We start from the raw sequence: 20,625 nt of genomic DNA, 5'->3' as shown, positions 1-20,625 counted from the left end.
TTCCATTGTCACCAGTGGGGCAAGTGGGGCACTCGCCTCGCGTGCATCATAATCAGGGGTGCAAAGATGCAATAAGTAAAAATAATAAGCTGCAAATATGAAGAGTGTGACTGACATGTGCTGACCTAAGAAAAGGGGCCGCATGATTAGTATTTTGCCCCAGGTACAAAAATACCTAGTTACGGCGCTGTGCACAACCTATGCAATTTTTAACCTATTTTAACCTTTGTTAGCTCCAAAACTATGCATTCTTATGGGCATACCTGCAGCATCCATGCCTGAAAATTTGTCCTTGCTCATAAAGCCATTTTTTTTGAATATGGAATTTGGATCATACAGTAGTAACTCTTTCATTGCTGTCCTTCAGATGGGATCATCATTTTTGTACTGTATTTATTTCCTGTAGCTGGGTTGTTTAAATAAGATAAGTTTTCTCTCCAAAACACAGAAAGAAAAAGGTGTGACAAAAGTTGATGATATTAAAGTTCCATCTCAGAAGCTGGTTTACACTTTGACCATTCCTGAGGCTTCAGTGAAAGACACCGGGGATTATGAATGTACTGCCCAACATGCAACCAAGGAGGTTAAAGAAAATAAGAGAGTAGCAATTACAGTTTATGGTAAGGTCCAATTCTAGTGTCCAGAAATTGTTAGTATGCTGGCAAATACCATGTTTGAAATAAAGTGAGTAGCAATATTTATGTCAACCATTGTCATTTACAGATAAAGGATTCATTCATCTGGACCCCCAGTTCAGTCCTTTGGAAGCAGTCAATTTACATGAGGTCAAAAATTTCATAGTGGATGTGCAGGCGTACCCAGCTCCAAAAATGATCTGGCTGAAAGACAATGTGACTCTGACTGAGAACCTTACAGAGATTGTTACTAGTTCAAACAAGATCCACGAGACAAGGTAAAGAAAGGTCTTGATAAGGTGACGGTCTGAGTTTCTCTTCCAGAAATCTTGTGATTCCATTTAATCAAATCTATGCCTAGAATTTGGTGAGAAGAACCAAGACATCACATAAAATCTCATTTTCCTTGCCTATGATAATCCCCTCTTTGATATCCTTTCTGTCCTTGATTTCCATGCAGGGTAGCTGACAGCCACACTGGGCTCTTGGGAGCTGGAAGGGGCAGATCCTCAGATGGGATGGCTGTGATCGAGGGCAGCCAGCCTCACCCAGATGTCTTTCCGCCCCCCCCCCCAGTGCTGCCTGGTGTGTGGGGGGCTGTGCCCCCACCTCCCCTCCCCAGCCAGCCCTAAGAGTTGCCCCAAAGCACTGCATAGCTCTCTAGCAGTGGTTTAAAAAACCCAGGGTCTGGGTACTGCCATGTCATAGCAATGATAGTGATGTCCAGAGCTCCGGGCCCCTTTGAATCACCAGGCCACTGGACAGTTGCTCCCTTTCCCCACTCTCCACCCCTGTTGGTGGGCCTGCTTCCATGTCACTGTCTCCTTCTGATTCTTTTCCTGCTTTTCTTACGCTTCTTTAAGAGTTTCCTTTGGGGGCATTCCTCTTCACTGGAGTATGTCAGGGCTCTCTCTTTCCACTCATCCTCTTCTCCTTTATACTTGGGTAGCCTAACTCTCTTTTAATTATGATTGCTCTGGTGGCAATTCTCAAGTATACTTTTACAGTGGTTTACTGTTATCTCTCTCTCTGATAGCTAGCCCTTCTTGTATGACTTGCAGTTAACTCAAGTTTATCAAAGCCAAACCTAGCTCATTATTTTTCCTTCACACTTTATGCCCTTCATTCATTTTCCATTGCTGTTGACAACATTATAATTTAACGTAACCTGGGCAACATTTTTGACTCCTTCTTCCTCTTTCACTCCATATTCTACTGCTGCTTCCGCCACAATATTCACAGATTCAAAAGCCAAGAAAGGACCACTGTGATCTACCTCATCTGACTTCCTGTATAAAACAAGCAATAGAACTTCCCCAAAATAATTCCAAGAACACATTTTATAGAAAAACATCCAGTGTTGATTTAAAAATTGGCAGTGATAGAGAAACCACCACAACCCTTGGCAAATTGTTCCAGTGGTCTATTATTCTTGCCATTGAAAATGTACATCTTATTTCTTGTCTGAATTTCTTTAGCTTCAACTTTCAAACATTGGATTGTGCTATACCTTCCTCTGCTAGACTGAAGAGCTCATTATCAAATATTTGTTTTACTTGTAGATATTTATAAACTGTAGAAAAGTCATCATTTAATTTTCTCTTTGTTAAGCTAAATAGATTGAGCTCTTTGAATCTATCATTATAAAGCATGTTTTCTAATCTTTCAGTGATTCCTGAGGCTTTTCTCTGAGCAATTCATCAATATCCCTCTTGAATTTTAGGTACGAGAACTTTATGCCAGCAGCAGTCACACAGTGCCAAATATAAAAACCATCCCTTTCTGGCCATCTTATCAGCTAATTTGCTTTTCCAGGCTGTAATCGGCTGCTACCTTGACAATTGTAACCTCCTTTAATCTTACTACAATCCTGCCTTCTGGATACTCGCCTGGCTCCATTCCAATCTTTTCAAAATGTTGCTGTCAAAATAATCTCTTGCTCATCATTTTAATCACATCAGTGCCCTTGCCAAATCCCTGAAGGGTATGATAATGTTTGCTTGCTTCTCAGAGGTGTGGGAGACTTACTTAATGTTTGAACAGCACTTTGACAGGAAGGGCATTATAGAAATGCAAAGTATCTGCGTACATATATATATTCTACTAAAATTGCTTGATTTTTGTAATTATTTGTTCTGATGTTTTATAAAATAATGTGTACAAAATCTCTTGTTTCCATAGATTCCAAAGTATATTAAAACTGATTCGGGCCAAGGAAGAAGATAGTGGAGATTATACTTTGGTTGCTGAAAACGGAGAAGAGACTAAAAGCTATACTTTCTCATTGATAATACAAGGTAAGCACATTGAGAAACCTGTTGGACTAGGCAGAGGCAGCAGTAGACAGTAAAGACAGGTTCATTCAAATACAATATCCTGCTACCTACAGGTACACTAAAATGAAAGGCCTGGAAGCCAGGAATGGCTGTGTTCTAATCCTGACTTGATTTCTTCAGAGGCCTTTTGCAAGTAGTTTATCTCCCTACCTGAGTTATTCCATCTGCAAAATGGAGAGCATACTAATTAAACTACTTCACAAGATTCAGGGGGTAGCCGAATTAGTCTGTGCAGGATAAACTTAAAAAAAACCCAAATGGTCTGGTAGTACTTTATAGGCTAACAAAACACGTAGATGATATCATGAGCTTTCATGGGCACAGCCCACTTCTTCAGATGACCGGAGTCATCTGAAGAAAACTCCGGTCTTCTGAAGAAGTGGGCTGTGCCCATGAAAGCTCATGATACCATCTACATGTTTTGTTAGTCTATAAAGTGCTACCAGACTATTTGTTGTTTTTTAAATTTACTTCACAAGAGATTATTATGAAGACAAAGAGTGCTAAGTGTTAGAATTTTAGCAACAAATCCCTTTGGCTGCTTCCCTGCCACATTGCTTAGTAGCAAAACACTAGGGCTATGTCTACATTGGCCCCTATTCCGTAATAGGGATGCTAATGTAGCACTTGGGAATAGGCAAATCCGCAGGGGATTTAAATATCCCCCGCGGGATTTGCATTTTCATGGCTGCCGCTTTTTTCCGGCTTGTAGATAAGCTGGAGAAAAGCGCCAGTCTGGACGCGATCCTCCGGAAAATAAGCTCTTTTCCGGAGGATCTCTTATTCCTACTTATTTTCCGGAGGATCGCGTCCAGACTGGCGCTTTTCTCCGGCTTATCTACAAGCCGGAAAAAAGCGGCAGCCATGAAAATGCAAATCCCGCGGGGGATATTTAAATATTTAAATCCCCCGCGGATTTGCCTATTCCCAAGTGCTACATTAGCATCCCTATTACGGAATAGGGGCCAATGTAGACGTAGCCTAGCTGATTGGCTGGAGCTGGATTGTTGTTTTCCAAGAGTAGTTCTCACTGGATATGCCACTTGTACTGACTGGTCATTGAGGTAGGACTCTTAGCAACAACAGTTCACCTTTAGCCACTCCACGCTCAGATTACATCTAGACTGCAGGCTTCTTTTGGAAGAAGCTTTTCCGGAAGAGATCTTCTAAAAAAACTTCTTCCAAAAGAGAGCATCCACACTGCCAAAGCACATCAAAAAAGCAATTTGCTTTTTCGAACGATAACGTCCACACTGAATGGACTCTATCTTGCATTTAAGCTGTGATTACTATGGATGGAGTGGCCACCAGGGCACCTGTGCTTTTTTCCTCTTTCCTCTTCTACCGAAAGAACTCCCTCTTCCCCATCCACACACACCTTTTTCCGAAAGAGCTCTTTTGGAAAAAGGCTTCTTCCTCATAGAAAGAAATTTACCAATGTCAGAAAAACCCCTCTGTTCTTCCAATTCTCTTTCGAAAGAATGTGATAGAAATATGTGGACATAATTGAAGTTTTTTTTGAAAAACGGCTGTTTTTCTGAAAAAACTCTAGACATACCCTCATACTGTTTATTATCCCCTGCAGGAGATGCACATTTCAGGAACAATATTTCCAATATTGCCAATTCAAAAAGTTCAAAAATAGTGAGTCAGATCCCCCAAAATCATGAGCTTTGTTATATTTTTTGTCTGTCTTTTGAACTCTCCCTCCCACTCCAGTGTTTGTGTCATGGTTACAATGTCACCACCTTTCTCAGATGTATAAAATGAGGAAACGTGGTCCCTGCTGCAGGCGCGCTCTCCCTGGCTGCCTGATGGTGTGGAGCTTCCATCTTTTCCTCTGACCCCCAAATTCTACTTAACTACATCGGCCCCATGTCTGCCCATCCCCAGTCCAGCAATTAATTGCTTCCCAGCTCCCACATTAATTCTGCCGGTCCCACTCCAACACGTGCTTTTTTCCCTCAGCCTCACTTCTGCTCCTTCTGCAGCTCTAGGGGTCTTTCACACACACTTCACCCACTTCCCCTGCCTAGGCTGGGTGTTGCAGGAGTGGCAAAGGGAGGAGGGAAGGAGCAGAGTACCCCGAGGTGCTGGGTGCTTTCTGCTCCCTCCTCTCACGAAAATGGTATAAACTTCTCCCTCTCTTTCATCCCCTATCTGAAAAGTCCTGTTGGCTCCTGAGGGTTGGCCCTGGCTGCTTCCTACAGGTGCGCTCATGTAAGACATAAATAACAATCATAGTGATTTTGCAAAATAGCTTGAGTTCTGAGAGGTGGATGGGAGGAAGATCCTTTGGGGTTTTTTTTCTCTCTATTTTTCATCTTTACTTTCCCTGTGCTCTCAAATGAGGCAGCATAACAAAGGAGAATATTCCTTCTCCATTCCATCAGAGACATCCAAATTGCTACCCTACTTGTGGCTCTCAGGAGCAATGTGAGCAGTGGTGGATTTAAAGTTTCTGGGGCCCTGTGCTCAGCTTCATTTTGGGGGGCCTCTGGGAACCCAGACAAAAAAAAGAACATTCACTCTTCCTGCCCCTCCCCTTTTTCATTCTTTTTCCTTCCTCCTCCTCCTATATTATAAGGAATAAGTAGTAAATGAAAAAAAGTGAGGTACTGTGACGGCCTTACCCCCTCATCTATCCTGGAGGAAGAGGGGGGGAAGATGCGAGTCCGTCAAGCCCAGTCCTGCCCACGTCGGTCCCGTCCTGGGACGTCAGGCCCTCTAAACGCGAGGCTCCCTAGCCCCTCACTGCTGGGCACTCCTCGTCGGTCATGCTCCCCCACATGGAAGGGGGGAAAAGGGGGGCCCGGGCCCGCCCTCACTCATGGGCCCCAGCCCAGGGCCCTAAGGACTCAGACTGCCTGCCAGTCTGGGTCCGGCTGATGGGGGTGTGCCCCTAAACGCGTCAGTCCATGGGCTTCCTCCCCACCCTGCCCTGGGCTACTTCCTTTCCCCCTTCCGTGGTCCTTACCCCGGTGGCGGCGGGTCTCAGCGGGGCGACAGCTCGGAGTCCATCAATGTCCCTCCTGGTGGATCCAGCCTCTCTGCCCAACTGCTCCCCCCTTCCTGTGTTGTCCGGCGGTTTTTAAAGCTCCGGCCGTGCTGGTACGCCGGAGTCCGTCCCGCCCCCTGCATCATCCACCCCGCTGATTGGCCTCTCGGCCTGTCAGGGCTGGCCTCAGCATCTCTCCAGCGGCGCTGCTGCGCTCGTCCAGCTGAGCTGCGCTTTCGCTCAGCTGAGCCGCGGCGCTGCCCCGCCAAGCCGCGCCTCCGCTCAGCTGAGCTGCGGCGTCTCCGCTCAGCTGAGCTGTGGCTCTACCCGGCTGAGCCGCGGCTTGGGAGCAGCCGGCGCACAGCTGGTATCTGCTCCGTGGCTTCTCTGCCAGGGCGCAGACCCCCTGGGTCTTAGTGCGGGGTCTTGATGCCTCGTCTCAGGTACCTTGATTGTTTCTGTAGTCTAACTTTTTTCACAGATCACTTGAAAATTGCTGAGGGTCTCAGTGGATCACTTAATGATCTTTCCAAATATTTTTTCTGTCATTAGCTAACTATTGGAAAGAGCTTTGGATAAGAGCAATTTATTTAAAAAAACATAATAACCTTTCCTCGGTCTACCTGAATGGAGTTTTCAGAATACAGTTTGAGAACTTCTGGTCTAGATGAAAACTTTCGTTTCGTTTTTTTTTTTTTTTTTTTTTTTTTTGCATTAAGCTAACATGGAAAAGATGTAAAATAAAATGTTTAGATGACACATGACTGGAAAAATAAAAGTTAACTTCCTCTGAAGAAACTTACTCAGCTTATCTATCTGAAGGGGGGTGGGGGGGCACAGTTCCTTTGGCCACTTGAACACCCTTCTTCTCCTCCCCAGACTCTCCATCCTCTGGAGCTCTCCCCCTCGCCTGCGGGCAGCAGCCACTCACCAGGTGGCAGCCAACAGCAGCGCAACATTACAAGGGCTGGAGGACTCAGGAGGAGGGAGCAGCACAGCCAGCTGCTGGAGAGAAGCAATGCATTCCCGCTTCCAAGTGTGGCTTTTTCCTGCTGGCTGTGCAGCTCCTAGGCTCTCCGTTTCCCAGCCGCATCCACCCCAGACACGGCCAGCCACCCTCCCCATCCTGTGGGCACCCACCACTCACCAGGAGGTGGTCCGCAGCAGGAACACGGGCTGGAAGACTTCAGAGGAACCTGGGTGGCTGCAAAGCCAGCAGCCAGAGAAATGTGGCACTTTCCCGCTTCAAAGCACTGCTTTTCTTTGGCTGGCAGTGCAGCTGGCCTTTGCGACTCTGACGCCTTCCAGCCTGTGTTCATGCTGCTCACCACCTCCTCCTGGATCTCCTGGGGCTGCAGCCTGTAGGTGAGCCTTCCTGCTCTCCTCCCTCCCCCCCCCACAGCCCACTTTGCAGAGGGACTGCACCCCGCACAGGGGATGCTGGCCTGCCCAGCCCTTGGGGGTCCCATGACATTTGGGGGGCCCCATGGCAGGGTATGGTATGTTTCATTATAAATCCGCTCCTGAATGTGAGGCTCTCATGTTCTCCCTATGTCCCAGCTCTGAGCATGCCCTTCCACAGTGCCCCCTTCTGGTGCTGTGTTATAGCCTGGCAGGATATCAAGGTCAATCTGAGTTAGTCATATCCTTCAGGGAATCATCAAGCCTGGAGCGAAGTAAAGAACTTAGGACCCAGACTTGGATTCCCTGAGGAGCAGAGCAATTTAAACCTCTGTCATATTCCATTTGTAATTCTACCCCAAATACAGGGGGAAAATGTTGACATGTGTTTCCCTATTCACTTCTAGTTGCAGCGTCAATTCTAGACCTAGTGGATGATCACCACAGCTCTGGAGGGGGACAGACAGTCCAATGCATGGCAAAAGGGACACCTTTCCCTGACGTGGATTGGCTGATTTGCAAGGACATTAAAAAGTAAGAAAACAGATGTGCCTTTATCTCCAAATGTGAGTGTTTTCCCTTGACCAACATAATTTAAACTCATGACACACATTCCTGGTCAGTCCTCTGTAAATTATGATTCTAGATTGTCTTGCCAAAGTGACAAGTTGTTTATACTTAATCAGCATAGAGATGGGGCTAGGAGATATTCCTACTGATTTTGTTCTGTAGACACATCTGCTATATTTATTTGGTAAGTTTCTCTAAGCGGAGATTAGTATTGAGTGCGACTCAATGAAGTCCAAAGAAGATTGAAAAAGTCAGATGCATATCCACATACTTCTGAAGCTCTCCTGCCATCTCCTGAACAGACTAACCTATCCCTTTCATGTTCCCCCAGCCACCTTTCTTCCTGTAACTGATCCCATCATAGATAATATATTTTACATTCAATGTGCTTTAAAATATTAACTAATTAATCCCCTCACATATGCTGATCTAGTTCCAGGGTCATCCATTCTCCTCCTCCTCTGGAGGCAGTCTCACAGGCCGCCAACAAGTCTGGTGAGCCCCAGCAGCCCTGGTAACTTCAGAAATGCTTTCTAGTGTCATTATATTCACATTTCACTATTGCCGTATGGGATTTCCCACTCTTTTCTATCCCAGAATTGGTGCCAGGACTTCAGAGACAAGCCAAAAATTCTGGGATGTAATGAAAACCCCCAAAGCAAAGCAAAGTTTGGACTAAGCAGCAGTGGACTGCTGGGCTCCATTATTGGTGCTTTAAAGATAGTAGTGCTGGTAGGGATCAGAAACCTATTAGTTATAGGAGCCAGGGGATTATTAGGCAGTGGGTACATAATTTAAACATTTTTGGTCCTTAAAATTATTCTTGCCAAAGGAAAGGAGAAGGGAAAAGCCTTAGGGTGAGCCTCATTTTGTTTACACTTGCTGACCCATACATAAATCTGATGTCTATATTCATGGTTATTCTATTTCTGCAGATGCAGTAATGATACCTCATGGATGCTTCTGACTAACAACATCTCAGATATACACATGGAGGCTCATCGGGTTGAGAAGGACCAGGTGGAAAGCCAGGTGACCTTCCAAAAGGTAGAAGAGACCCTGGCAGTACGGTGCATGGCGAGGAACACTCTTGGTGCTGTTACTCGGGAACTGAAGCTTGTGGCTCCTAGTGAGTTAACTTTGTCACTCCCCATCAAATCTGGAAATAATTATGCAATATGTCTAATAGGTTTTAAAAAAAACCCAGCTTTTTGAAAGTAAATAACAATGCAAACAGATTTGACAAATCTTCCCCAGACGTGAGCCATTCTTCAGGTCTTAGTTCTGGATCCATCTTTCCCATATTATGTAGCTCCATGATCTGTCTGTTCTTTTTAGTTACTAATGGCCATGGAGGCCTCTTCAGGTTACCACAAGTGTTCCTTAATTACGGAGGGAGGGTTACGCTAGACAGTGAATAGCTTAATGTTCCCTGCTTCAGAAGACTGCATTATCACATCTGCAGTGCACATGAACTTTGATGGCAAAGGAGTGGGAGTCTTATGTCACTCACAAACTTTATCACATCCTGCATTCAGGAGGCAAATCTAAATTACACTCTTTTCTTTTACTACAGCATTGAATTCAAAATTAACCGTGGCTGCTGCAGTCCTAGTGTTATTAGTGTTTGTGATTATTTTACTGATTGTCCTGGTCATCGTATGGAAACAGGTAACTTAAAGAATGTAATTTTTATATTGAATTCAGTGAGTGATCTGACCCATTTGTAAATCAGGCATGAGCCTGACAATTTATGTTTTATTTATTATGTATGGCAGAAACCAAGGTATGAGATAAGATGGAGAGTCATTGAGTCTATCAGCCCTGATGGCCATGAGTACATTTATGTGGACCCAATGCAATTGCCCTATGACTCAAGATGGGAGTTTCCTAGAGATGGATTAGTACTTGGTAAGAACTGTGAGCCCCTCTTCTTCTGTAGAGATAAGATGTTGATTTAATGATGTGGTGAAGCAGAGCTTTTGACCTACAATCATTGGATGAGCTCTGTGAAGAGCCAAAGTTTGCAGAAAAAGTTGATTTACAGAAAAATAACTTTCTATGTTGTGAAATGAAAATATCACACCACAGCAATTGTATGCTATCCAACATTAATACTGTTCTTAACCTGGCATATAAACAAAAGCAGAAAAGACTTGCAAAAACATAGAAATGAGAATGCCCTGGCAAGTATATAAGTACCATTGCCCAGTATTGGACAGAATCTCAGACATGCACCGTGTGCTTGATCATGTCACCCACTAGTATATGGATCATAGAGTATAAAAACCCTAATGCTATTAAAGTTCATGGAAATTTCCACGTAGTGGCATCATTAGGAGCTTTGGATTTGTGAACAGAAAGTTTAAGGACAACTGAATCTCCATGCCCATGGCTGGAAATACAGCTGATGGCCATGAAGTTCTATGCGGCTGCAGAATCTTTACAAAATTATTAATAAATGAACAAGCAAACTGATTTTTCATGGAAAGTTATTCTGAATATACCAAAAATACATTCATCTACACCTATCTTAGATGCTTGACTTTCCTCCAAAAATCCTCTTCTCTTTCTCCTTTTTCTGTCATATCACTATCCTCCCTGTCACCCTGACTTGAAACCTGGAGCCATGTTTGCCTCTCCCACTCTTTTACCTCTCACATCCAAGCTTATTCACAACATTTCTGAGATCCAATTTCTTCTCTTTCCAGACAGCAAAGTTCTCTCCTGTGTTAAGTGCTGTGACCTTTTCATATCTGGCATTTCTTCTCCCCACATGGCTCCTCTCAAGTCCCTACAAAACTGTCACTGTCCTTCCTTTGATTTATCCCTGCTTCATTGCCTTAAGTTCAAGCTCCTTCCACTTCCTCTTAATGGTCTGTGGAACTGCCCCTACTTATGTATCTGTCCATATTTTTCTTCACACTACCCACTGACCATTCTTCTCTACCAGACTTGGCTGCCTTGAGACACACATTTTAGTGTCTCTAAATATACCTCTTTCATACTGCTTCCACACTGCTTCACACATCATGCTTTCCCCAAAATGGTTTGTTAGGCCATTAACTTCTCCTCTCCTCCCTAAATTCCTGCCTTAAGATTCACTTCTGCTGAGAAGCCCACAAGAAGTGAGTCAGCAATGGCATTTTTATTGTAAAATACAATTATTAATTCTATCTGTAGGAACCAAATGTAACCTGGAAGTAGTTATGCCATTTTATTAAAAAATATTATAATTTATTAATCCATGATGTGAAATGCTATTGTCAAGTAACCTCATAAACTTATTTCTGTAACCACTGCCTTTCTTTCTTCCACTCCTGCTTTACCGTTTCTTTGTCACATCTCATGTGGAATTCAACTATAAGGGAATTTTAGGAAGTGTGATATAATAAATAATTGTCTGTCTGCTTACCTCTTTCTCTCTCCTATCTGTATATAGCATCTTATGTATTTTGAACATCCCCATTACAGAGGTATCTATGCATCAAATAATACACAAAACGTGAAAAAAAAGAATGCTATTTTTGTTTCATACACTTTACAAAACCTCTTCACTTTATACACCTCTATTTCTTATGTGAATCAATATAATCAAAAGTACTTCTTGTCAGGGAGCGGATTTCTGTTGATTCTCAAATGAATGTATCACCAGGAATTTCTGATTCAGAAATAAATTTGTTTAATTAAATTTGCTATGCTAACTGCAGACTAAACCATGATGGACATTTAAGGGAAATATTTGACTATGTCCCTGGCTTTAATTATATGAGTAAAAAGATTGCTGGAATTGCATTGTTAATTGTTCACCACAGTATTTTTTTGTGTCTCTGTGACTCATTGGCATCAGTTAACTTCAATATATTCTTGTTTATGCGGGAGGAAGGTTCACTTTAGAAAAATGGCATTGCATGTTCTTATAGCAAATGTATTGAAGATCTTAAGAGGTATCCAAAGCCTTTAGGAAAATTAGGGGATGTGGCTTAACTAGTGTTGTTCCTTAAACATGCAAGTTTCCTCTTCTTCCAGAAGGCCTCCTTCTACCTGTTTTATAGGGTTGTGGTATCTAGAGTGTGATATCTGGAGTGCAAGGTGACCATACTCAGCTTTGGGTCACTGGAGTTCAGTTGACTGGAATTCAATAAATTGAGGTCACACTACAATTTTGCTTTGTTTTGTTCCCCCAATGTATTACACTGATGGAGTGTGAATAGGCCAACGCTGACTCAGTGCTCTGGTGGAGGGTTGGGGGCAGCATCCCTACCTTAGGTAAATTGAGGAGGTAATAGTTAAGTTCTCAGTGATTAACTAATTAGCTGGGTGATTCAGCTCATCAGCTGGAAACCATTACAAGAGAGAGGCAGGAAGAGCCTAGGTTGGAAGGCTGCAGGCCAAAGAAGCCCAAGATTTTAAAGAGGTCAGAGCTCTCCCCTGCCCTGTTTGTTGGTAAAGGACAGACTTGGGGAGAAGTCGTATATTATGGTGAACAAACATTTATCAAGCACATTGTAAATAAAGCACTTGGTTGAATTTGTTAATGATGTGTGTGAGGGCTGTGTGCAATAGGAATCCAAGGAGAGGAAACCTTCTCCTGTGACAATTACATACAAGGATGGGGTTTAGATCCTACAGTCATGGATGAGTTAGAACTACCTGAGAGAGATAAATTACATTGCAATGACTTGGTTAATGTGTTTAAATACCACTACCTTCTGTTGGATACGCAGGCTGTCCTCACTATGAGTCCAAGATATGTTCAAAAAAACTTGGACTTATAGCAAAATGATTTTTTTTTGCGTGACTTAAGAGCAAGGAATAGGAGGACTTATAGTTCCTACAAGTACCAACAACTTTAGTGCAGAATGGATATATACCAGGGAGAATTATAGCAGGGATGTCCTGTAATCAGAATACCCCCACTATGTGCCATAAGACCTCCATTGCTACTAGCTAAATCAACATTCTTCTTTCTCTGAAGTGGTAGAAAATAGTGATTTTAGAATGCCAAGATCTGAGTTCTATCCCTGCCATTGCTGTGAATTTCTGAATGGCCATAGGGTCTGTCTACACTTGCACCCTCTTTCGAGAGAGGGATGCAAATGCAGCTGAGTGAAATTGCAAATGAAGCATGGATTTGAATTTCCCACACTTCATTTGCATATTTGCCTTATGGCGCTGTTTCGAAATAGCACTATTTTGAAAAAAGAAATGCTGTTTAGAAGTGGTTATTTTGAAAGAAAACCCTTCTTCTGAAATAACCCTTATTCCTCCTACAACGAGTTTTACCAATTATTTCAGAAGAAGGGTTTTCTTTCGAAATAACTGCATCTAGACAGCATTTCTTTTTTCGAAATAACGCTATTTCAAAACAGCGCCATAACGCAAATATGCAAATGAAGTGCGGGAAATTAAAATCCATGCTTCATTTGCAATTTCGCTCTGTGCATTTGCATCCCTCTCTCGAAAGAGGGTGCAAGTGTAGACATACCCACAGTGTGCAGCATAGTGACATGCATGGTCTCGTACATGGCCACAAATTTGCCACAATAGTCTTATTAAAAATCTGGTGTTACTCTGCCTGATAAACTCTGAAAGACTAATGGCTTCACTCCCATGCCCAGACTACCAACAGTATTTAAATACCAACCGAGTGACCCAACTATGTAGCTGCTTCATGCACAAAACTCCATTGAAACTAATGACTCTAAATTCCCTGAATAGTTCACAAGACTGGATATGGCTTCAGAGTCTATCATTTATTAGCCACTAACACAGACTGGCACCCTACGCCAATGACTGTGTGTGTGTTACCATTTGGAGGCTGGATTTGAAATTAATTAATTGGCACAATGCAAATTTATGTGTCTAGGTCTCCATTTCACAGATCTACATCTGGAGCATCTCAGGAACTTACCAGATTTATGCTTAGAGTGGAATTTGGTCTAGAATTGATGACAAAAATGGTCTCTCTCCTTGGCATTCTAAGCAGAGAAGCCAAGGACTGAATGTAGATGGATGCTGAACTAAGGCACCTCCTTATCCCAAGATATTGCCTTTTCCATCAATGTAGAGAAATAGAAGAGTTCACTCTCCAGGGCTATCACTCTGGCACCAGTATAGTAAAAATAAACATAAATGTATAGTCTAATTGGGGGCAACCAGTCAAGGTGTCTGTATCAATAGCATAAAACTTCACTTTGTGCCAGAAGAAGCATTCAGCTCCAAGCAGTTAACTCCAATTCCAAAATGCAAGGGTAAAAGATATGGGACGCAGGACTTAAAAAATATGTGAAGAGTATGGTGGAAGGGGGAAATAATGGAACCACTTCCTAAATGTCAGAGGCTCACCATTCTCCACAAGTCCTCAGATTGCACTGAAATACCAGTGCGGGGGAAGGACTTCTCATACTCACAGTCCGATACAATTGTGGACTGAACTCGTGAGTGCAGATGACAAGATCAAGCCATGTTGGCAAAGGTCAGCATGTTTAAAAGGGCTGCATCCTGCCATGTGGTTCACAGATCTGGAAGCTGAAAATGTTCCAGGGCTAAATTACACACTCAGGATGGCGGAATTTAATAGGAAGCATCTCACATCCTGACTGGTAGGAGACTCTAGTGGCGCACAAGAATAGGAAAGAAAATGAGAAAAAATCATGCTGTTTTGTAACCGAGTTGAGAGAGACCTTAGATAGGATTATAGATAGGCCAGCACTGACCATTTCTGAAAATCCCATCTTTCTTGTTTATCTTGGTGATACATTCATTTTTTTACTGAAAATTACATGTAAGTTTGTTCACTATGGGCTCGTCTAGATGGCATTCCTCTCTCGAAAGAGGAATGCAAATGAAGCAAATAAAAAATTCAAATGAAGCGCGGATTTACAAATTTTGTGCTTCATTTGCATAATCGCGTCCGAGCGCTTTTTTGACAAAGGGTTTTTCGAAAAAAAAAAAACCCCTGCAGTCTAGATGGGGTTCTTTTTTGGGGAAAAAACCCTTTTTCAAAAGAACCCATACACCTCATTTTTTCGGGAGTACGGGTTCTTTCAAAAAAAGGGTGATTTTTTAAAGAACCCCGTTTAGACTGTGGTTTTTTTTTCGAAAACTCCTTTTTTGAAAAAGAGCTTGGATACGATTATGCAAATGAAGCACAAGATTTGTAAATCCTTGCTTCATTTAAATTTTTGATCTGCTTTATTTGCATTCCTCTTTCAGAGAGGAATGCAGTCTAGACATAGCCTATATGTAGGCCTTGTACTGGGTATTGTAGTTAAGAGAAAGAGTAGCATCTTCAGAAGCATCATCTCCAGAAATGAAGGAGAGAACAGGGGCAATATATGACAGATTAAGGGTAAACGACAGGAATATTAAAAGGAGCAATGTTGTATTTCCCGATAAGAACAGAATCCGGGTGACCTTTTTTTTTTTTTGGTACTGGTAATAAAAAAAAGTGCATCCGAAATGTGATCACATACTGACATCTGGAATTTATGCACAGTTTGTTTACTGAACAGACATTGACTTAATGCACCTGCACTTGCTTTTGAATATCAAATCCATGGACTTTAGTAATTTGGGTGTATTTTTGCATGTTGTGTATTTTTTAAAAAATCTGTCTGGAGTCTTCAGTTCCTCATACAATTCTTCCACATCCTGAACCCACAACAAAGGATAGAATATAATAATCCACCATTTTGTCTTAACTGATTTGTGGGCAGAATAAAGTGGGTTAAACATGGGAGGTGTGAATATAACATATCGATTGTAGCAATACAATCTATATGAAACACATTTGTTTATGAAACTTCAGAGGACTTTTCCCTCATGGGCAATCAGCATGTATTTTAACTTCTCTTAGATTGTTGATAGTCCCTGGTTTTGAATTCTTAAACTAAGCTGGTTCTGACATCAAATCTATCTTATTGTTAGAGCATGAACATAACAGTCTAAGGCACTCTGCTGGACTATCCTTTAGATCAGTGGTCCCCAACCTTTTGGGGCTGCCAGGCACCTGGGGGCGGGACCGCACATATGCCGCTTGCCTGGGGGCAGCACCACACATGCACCGCGCACCCGGGGCAGAGGCCGCGCATGCTCTGGGCGTCTGGGGCGTAAGAATGGCTCGGGCCGGCCCTGGTCACTAGATGGGTGCACATAAATGCCCCAGCAGGCACCATTGCGCCCACGGGCACTGCATTGGACACCACTGCTTTAGATTGATAGTTCTATCTGAAATTGAGTCTAACGACAGCGAGGGCATCAAACTAATCATGGAGACTCAAATTCTGCCCTGGGGTAAGCAAAACAACACAACTCAAATCAGTTACACTACAACAAACTTTGGAACAGAGAATTTAGATTAGGCAATAGGAAATCAGTGTTCTATAGTTAAAAGTGTTCAGCCAAAGAATTTAGTGGGCAACCCTGAATGAAACAGGGAGTCCCAGTGATGTCACCTCCTGCCCTACAAGCTGATTAATAATGTGCTCTTGTCTTCTTGGTTACTTGGCTTTTTTTAGGAATATTGTTTAATTCAAGCAATTCTTTTTCTTGTTTTTTTCCTGCTTACCTGATTTTTATTGGTGGTGGTGGTATTACTACTACTAGTGCTACTACCAGCCTTAGAAGAACATGCTCACTCTGTGTACATAGAACACATACCAGCAGCATTACATAAAGAGCAATGGGTGCAGAAGCTGAGATAAGTTATCATGCAACTGTTCATTGACTAACAAACTCTATTGTCTGCAGGGCGAATCCTGGGTTCAGGCGCGTTTGGGAAAGTGGTTGAAGGAACTGCATATGGATTAAGTCGCTCTCAACCGGTGATGAAGGTAGCTGTGAAAATGCTAAAACGTAAGTGATTCTCATGTTGTCAGTATCCAAGCCAGGTGGTTCAAGCTTGTGCAGAATCATTAGCATTGTTTTCATTTGTATCTCTGATTTCTCCTTACATTTGTAATGTTGAAAGTAAACCATAGAGCTGCCTGATTTTGAGATTCTTTTGGACTGATCTGTGATATTTGTGGTTTAAAAATATCCTTGAGGCTTCTGCAGATATTAGAAGGTTCTGTCTTAATTGCATTGGCTTAGACTTTGAGCTAACTCAAGAAGTTTGGAAAAGGATAAATAATCTTTTTTTTTTAACAAATTAAAATAATACCATGGTGCAATGAAGTGGAATCAGTCAGATTCTCAGGTACAGGTTGAAACTCTTTTAACTGGGACTCTTTACTCCGTCACGGACCATGGATGTTCCAGGACCAGAGAGTCTCACTGGAGGGTGAGCACCCAGGAGCCCTGCAGACTGGCAAGGCAGCGGGACTTCCCAACAGGAGCCAGGCTCTGCAGCGGGAACCCAGCATGCAGAGACAATAGGGCTGCTGGGCACTGGAGCAGCACCCTTGGGACCTGTCCAGTCCCAGATGGGGGATTTTGCTGGACCAGAGGTGGTCATTTCTGGCCTCTGGCTGCCAGCCCCTCTAATCCTGGCCCAACGACTGCCCTCCCAGCTGGCTCCATACTCTTGCTGGCCTGCTGCCCTACCAGGCAGCCCCACTGCCTGTGCACACACCGGGGGTCCAACCTATAAAGAAATTCCTCTCACTGAAGTTCCACTGATACTAAATCATCTTATGTTAGCTAAGGAGCTGACCCAATGACTTGAAAAGAAATTTAAAATCAATGACTACAGCATATATGTGGTAATGTGCACCCATCACACCACAAAGAGCTACTTTTGAGGTAAAAATCAGTGATAAACGTTTTGGAATCTAATATCTCTGTGTCTGTAAATATTTCTGATAGTGGTGCTCTGGCATGATCAGAAAGGTGAGGGGGTTAGCCTGTGAGTATATAAACCTCACAAGCCAGATTGGCTGGTGTGTGATTGAAAGTATTGGGCAGAAAGATTGTGGGCCCTTGATTTAGGGCTGTGTAGTTGAAATAGGGTTATCAGATGATTTCAAAAAAATACCAGACACACTTGATCTCAGATGGGAGTGGGGACTGGTGAGGAGGGGAGCAGGGCTGGCCAGGAGGAGGTTGCGGGAGCGGGGCTGGCCAGGGAAGATCGGGGGTGGGGGGGAGAAATGGCCGGTAGGAAGCAGGGCTGGCCAAGAAGGGTTTGGGAGGAGTGCGGCTGGCTGGGAGGGGGTTGGGAGGAGCAGAACTGGCTGGGGGAGACTGGCTGGCAGGAAGCAGGGCTGGCTGGGAGGGAATTGGGGGGAGTGGGGTTGGACGGGGAGGAAATGGTAGGCGGGGAGTGGGGCTAGCCCGGGCGCACGCAGGACCCGGGGTGCTGCCTGTCCTGCGCACAGTCCCGGCAGGGTGCACAGGCGAGTCCGGCCCTGGGGATTCCTGCCCCGGCCCTCCTCTCTACTGTGTAGTTGCGTACTGCCTGGCTGGTAGACACACTCATGCAGTGTGAGCGTGTCTACCATCCAGGCAGTACACAACTGCATACTGATACCCATGATAATAATAAATCTTAATAGAAAATACCGGACATATAAATCTCAATTTATTTCCCAGACAGAAAGCTCAAATACCGGACTGACCCGTTCAAAACCGGACCTCTGGCAACCCTAGTCTGAAATGGTATAAAATATATTTGCCTTAAGGCTTCTCTATTTTATTCTGGTTGTTCATGGCCCCCAAAGGCTGTTCCATTCAGTGGGTGCTGTCAGGGAGTAGAGGTGCTCAGTGGGGAGCTTCTAAAGAGACTCTGTCAGTATTTAATTTGTGCCAGGCTTAGCCCCAGCACTTCTAGGCTTGTCAGTTCTCAGCTCTGGCACTGGGCCAAGAAAATTGCTTGAGCCCTGGCTATTACAAATCTAGCCCTTGTCTCTGTGCCACTTGGAGGTTCATCCAACCATGGAGAAAACTCAAAGGGATTATGACCTGGGATTATGACCACTTTGTATCACAGAGAATGGCAAATAGATAGGACTCACTAGTGAATTGTGTCATGTGAGTCCTTTATTAGTATCTAGTAATTCCATCATCAGATAAAGTGCAAAGCCAACCTCAAGAGGCCTCTATGTAAATGTTTTCACCAATCAAACAATGCATCATATTAAATATTTGTATTAACGGAATTGTATTAACATTTTCAAGAACAAGGATCCTTGACCCTTAAGTGGCCTGTTTATTTTTCTGACAGCAACAGCTAGATCCAGTGAAAAACAGGCACTGATGTCTGAATTGAAGATAATGACACATCTTGGGCCCCATTTGAACATTGTGAATCTCTTAGGAGCTTGTACCAAATCAGGTAGGTTTGTCTAAGATAAATCAATGTTTGCCAAGGATATAAAATTGTGTATTTAACAATCCCAAATTGGTGTCTGCCAAGCAACTAAAATTAGCATTTAACATAGTCTAGGTGTTGAGCAAGTATACTGGTAGTTCTTCTTACAGCCCAACAAATAGACTTGCACAATCCTTAATACTCTGTATACTGTTTATTTGGTTTCCATGATCTTTTCACAGATTTATATTTTTTCTCTTATCTAAGTATTATTGTGCCATCTTTCATTAGGTCCAATTTACATCATTACTGAATACTGCTTTTATGGTGACTTGGTAAACTACCTGCATAAAAACAGGGATAATTTCCTGAGCCGACATCCAGAAAAGTCAAAGAAGGACTTCGACATTTTTGGGATGAACACAGCTGATGAAAGCACAAGAAGGTGGGGAAAAAGGTGGACAAAAAGACCTGGTGCCTGATGTTACAATGCAAGGCCCTGATGTTACAATGCAAATCTTGATTTAGGCAAATAGCCTCATCAACTAGTCTTATATAAGTGTCTGAATTTGGATATAGGAGTGTAATATAAGCACCTAGTTTAGAAAATGTTGGGCAGGGTTTTTTTTATTACCCTGAGAAGTAATGTTTTATACTTCTTTGCATCAGAGTGACATGATAGGCCTTACTGTGCCATAATTAACTATGATCTAGAAGTAGAACTATGAAAATGCCATGTGAAATATCAACCAATTCACTGGGTAATATTGCCTTTGCTTATTATTTCAGTTATGTCATTTTATCTTTTGAAAACAATGGAGAATACATGGACATGAAACAAGCTGATACAACACAGTATGTGCCAATGCTGGAAAGGAAGCAGGGTTCTAAGTATTCGGATATCCAGAGATCGTTGTATGATCGGCCTGCATCATATAAGAAAAAATCTGTGTCAGGTAAGTGTATTTTTTGTTGTTAAAAATTATTCCTTCAGAAATGCCTGTTACCTCTGCTCTCCAATAGAAAGAATTAGAAGTACTCCAATATCTGTGCAAGCCTCATGCAGTTTACCAACAAGGAAGATTCTCCTTCAGCTCATGTGATAGCCATCTGTGCTTGTGGGGCAAAAAGAATGGAGTTTTATCTTTGTGGTTGCTGCAGCTGAGCCGTCATGATTAGGGATGTGAATGATTAACTGGTTAACAGGTAAGCATCACCCTTACGGGTTAACCAGTGAGGATTGGAGCAGCTTCCCATCTTCCACAGGCAGGGAGCTGCTCCAGCCTTGTGGTGCCCACTGCAGGTTGGGTGCACTCCAGCCCTGCCAAAACAGCCCCTGCCTGTCCCTCTTTAATTGGTTAACTGGTTAAATGTTAACTGATTAATCATGGAATATGGCATGGTGACATTCAGGGTCTTAAGTAGCAATGG

General features: G+C 43.1%; 1 protein-coding gene across 4 annotated transcripts in view; it reads left to right on the top strand.

Moving 5' to 3' along the window:
* The window catches only part of PDGFRA (platelet derived growth factor receptor alpha), a 54,852-nt gene that overhangs the window by 20,716 nt on the left and 13,511 nt on the right, over nt 1-20,625 (top strand). For all 4 annotated transcript variants that reach the window (XM_075930412.1, XM_006113483.4, XM_075930411.1 and 1 more), the window contains exons 6-16: nt 449-620; nt 724-913; nt 2,817-2,932; nt 7,778-7,904; nt 8,876-9,069; nt 9,517-9,611; nt 9,719-9,851; nt 16,695-16,799; nt 19,108-19,218; nt 19,486-19,639; nt 19,984-20,150. In XM_075930412.1, coding sequence (XP_075786527.1) covers nt 449-620; nt 724-913; nt 2,817-2,932; nt 7,778-7,904; nt 8,876-9,069; nt 9,517-9,611; nt 9,719-9,851; nt 16,695-16,799; nt 19,108-19,218; nt 19,486-19,639; nt 19,984-20,150 — 1,564 coding nt within the window. The remainder of the gene's footprint in view (nt 1-448; nt 621-723; nt 914-2,816; nt 2,933-7,777; nt 7,905-8,875; nt 9,070-9,516; nt 9,612-9,718; nt 9,852-16,694; nt 16,800-19,107; nt 19,219-19,485; nt 19,640-19,983; nt 20,151-20,625) is intronic.

The sequence above is a fragment of the Pelodiscus sinensis genome, chromosome 5 (assembly GCF_049634645.1).
Source record: "Pelodiscus sinensis isolate JC-2024 chromosome 5, ASM4963464v1, whole genome shotgun sequence".
Taxonomy (NCBI): Eukaryota; Metazoa; Chordata; order Testudines; family Trionychidae; genus Pelodiscus; species Pelodiscus sinensis.
The sequence above is the reverse complement of the archived record's forward strand: the minus strand, read 5'-3'. Positions and strand labels throughout refer to the sequence as shown.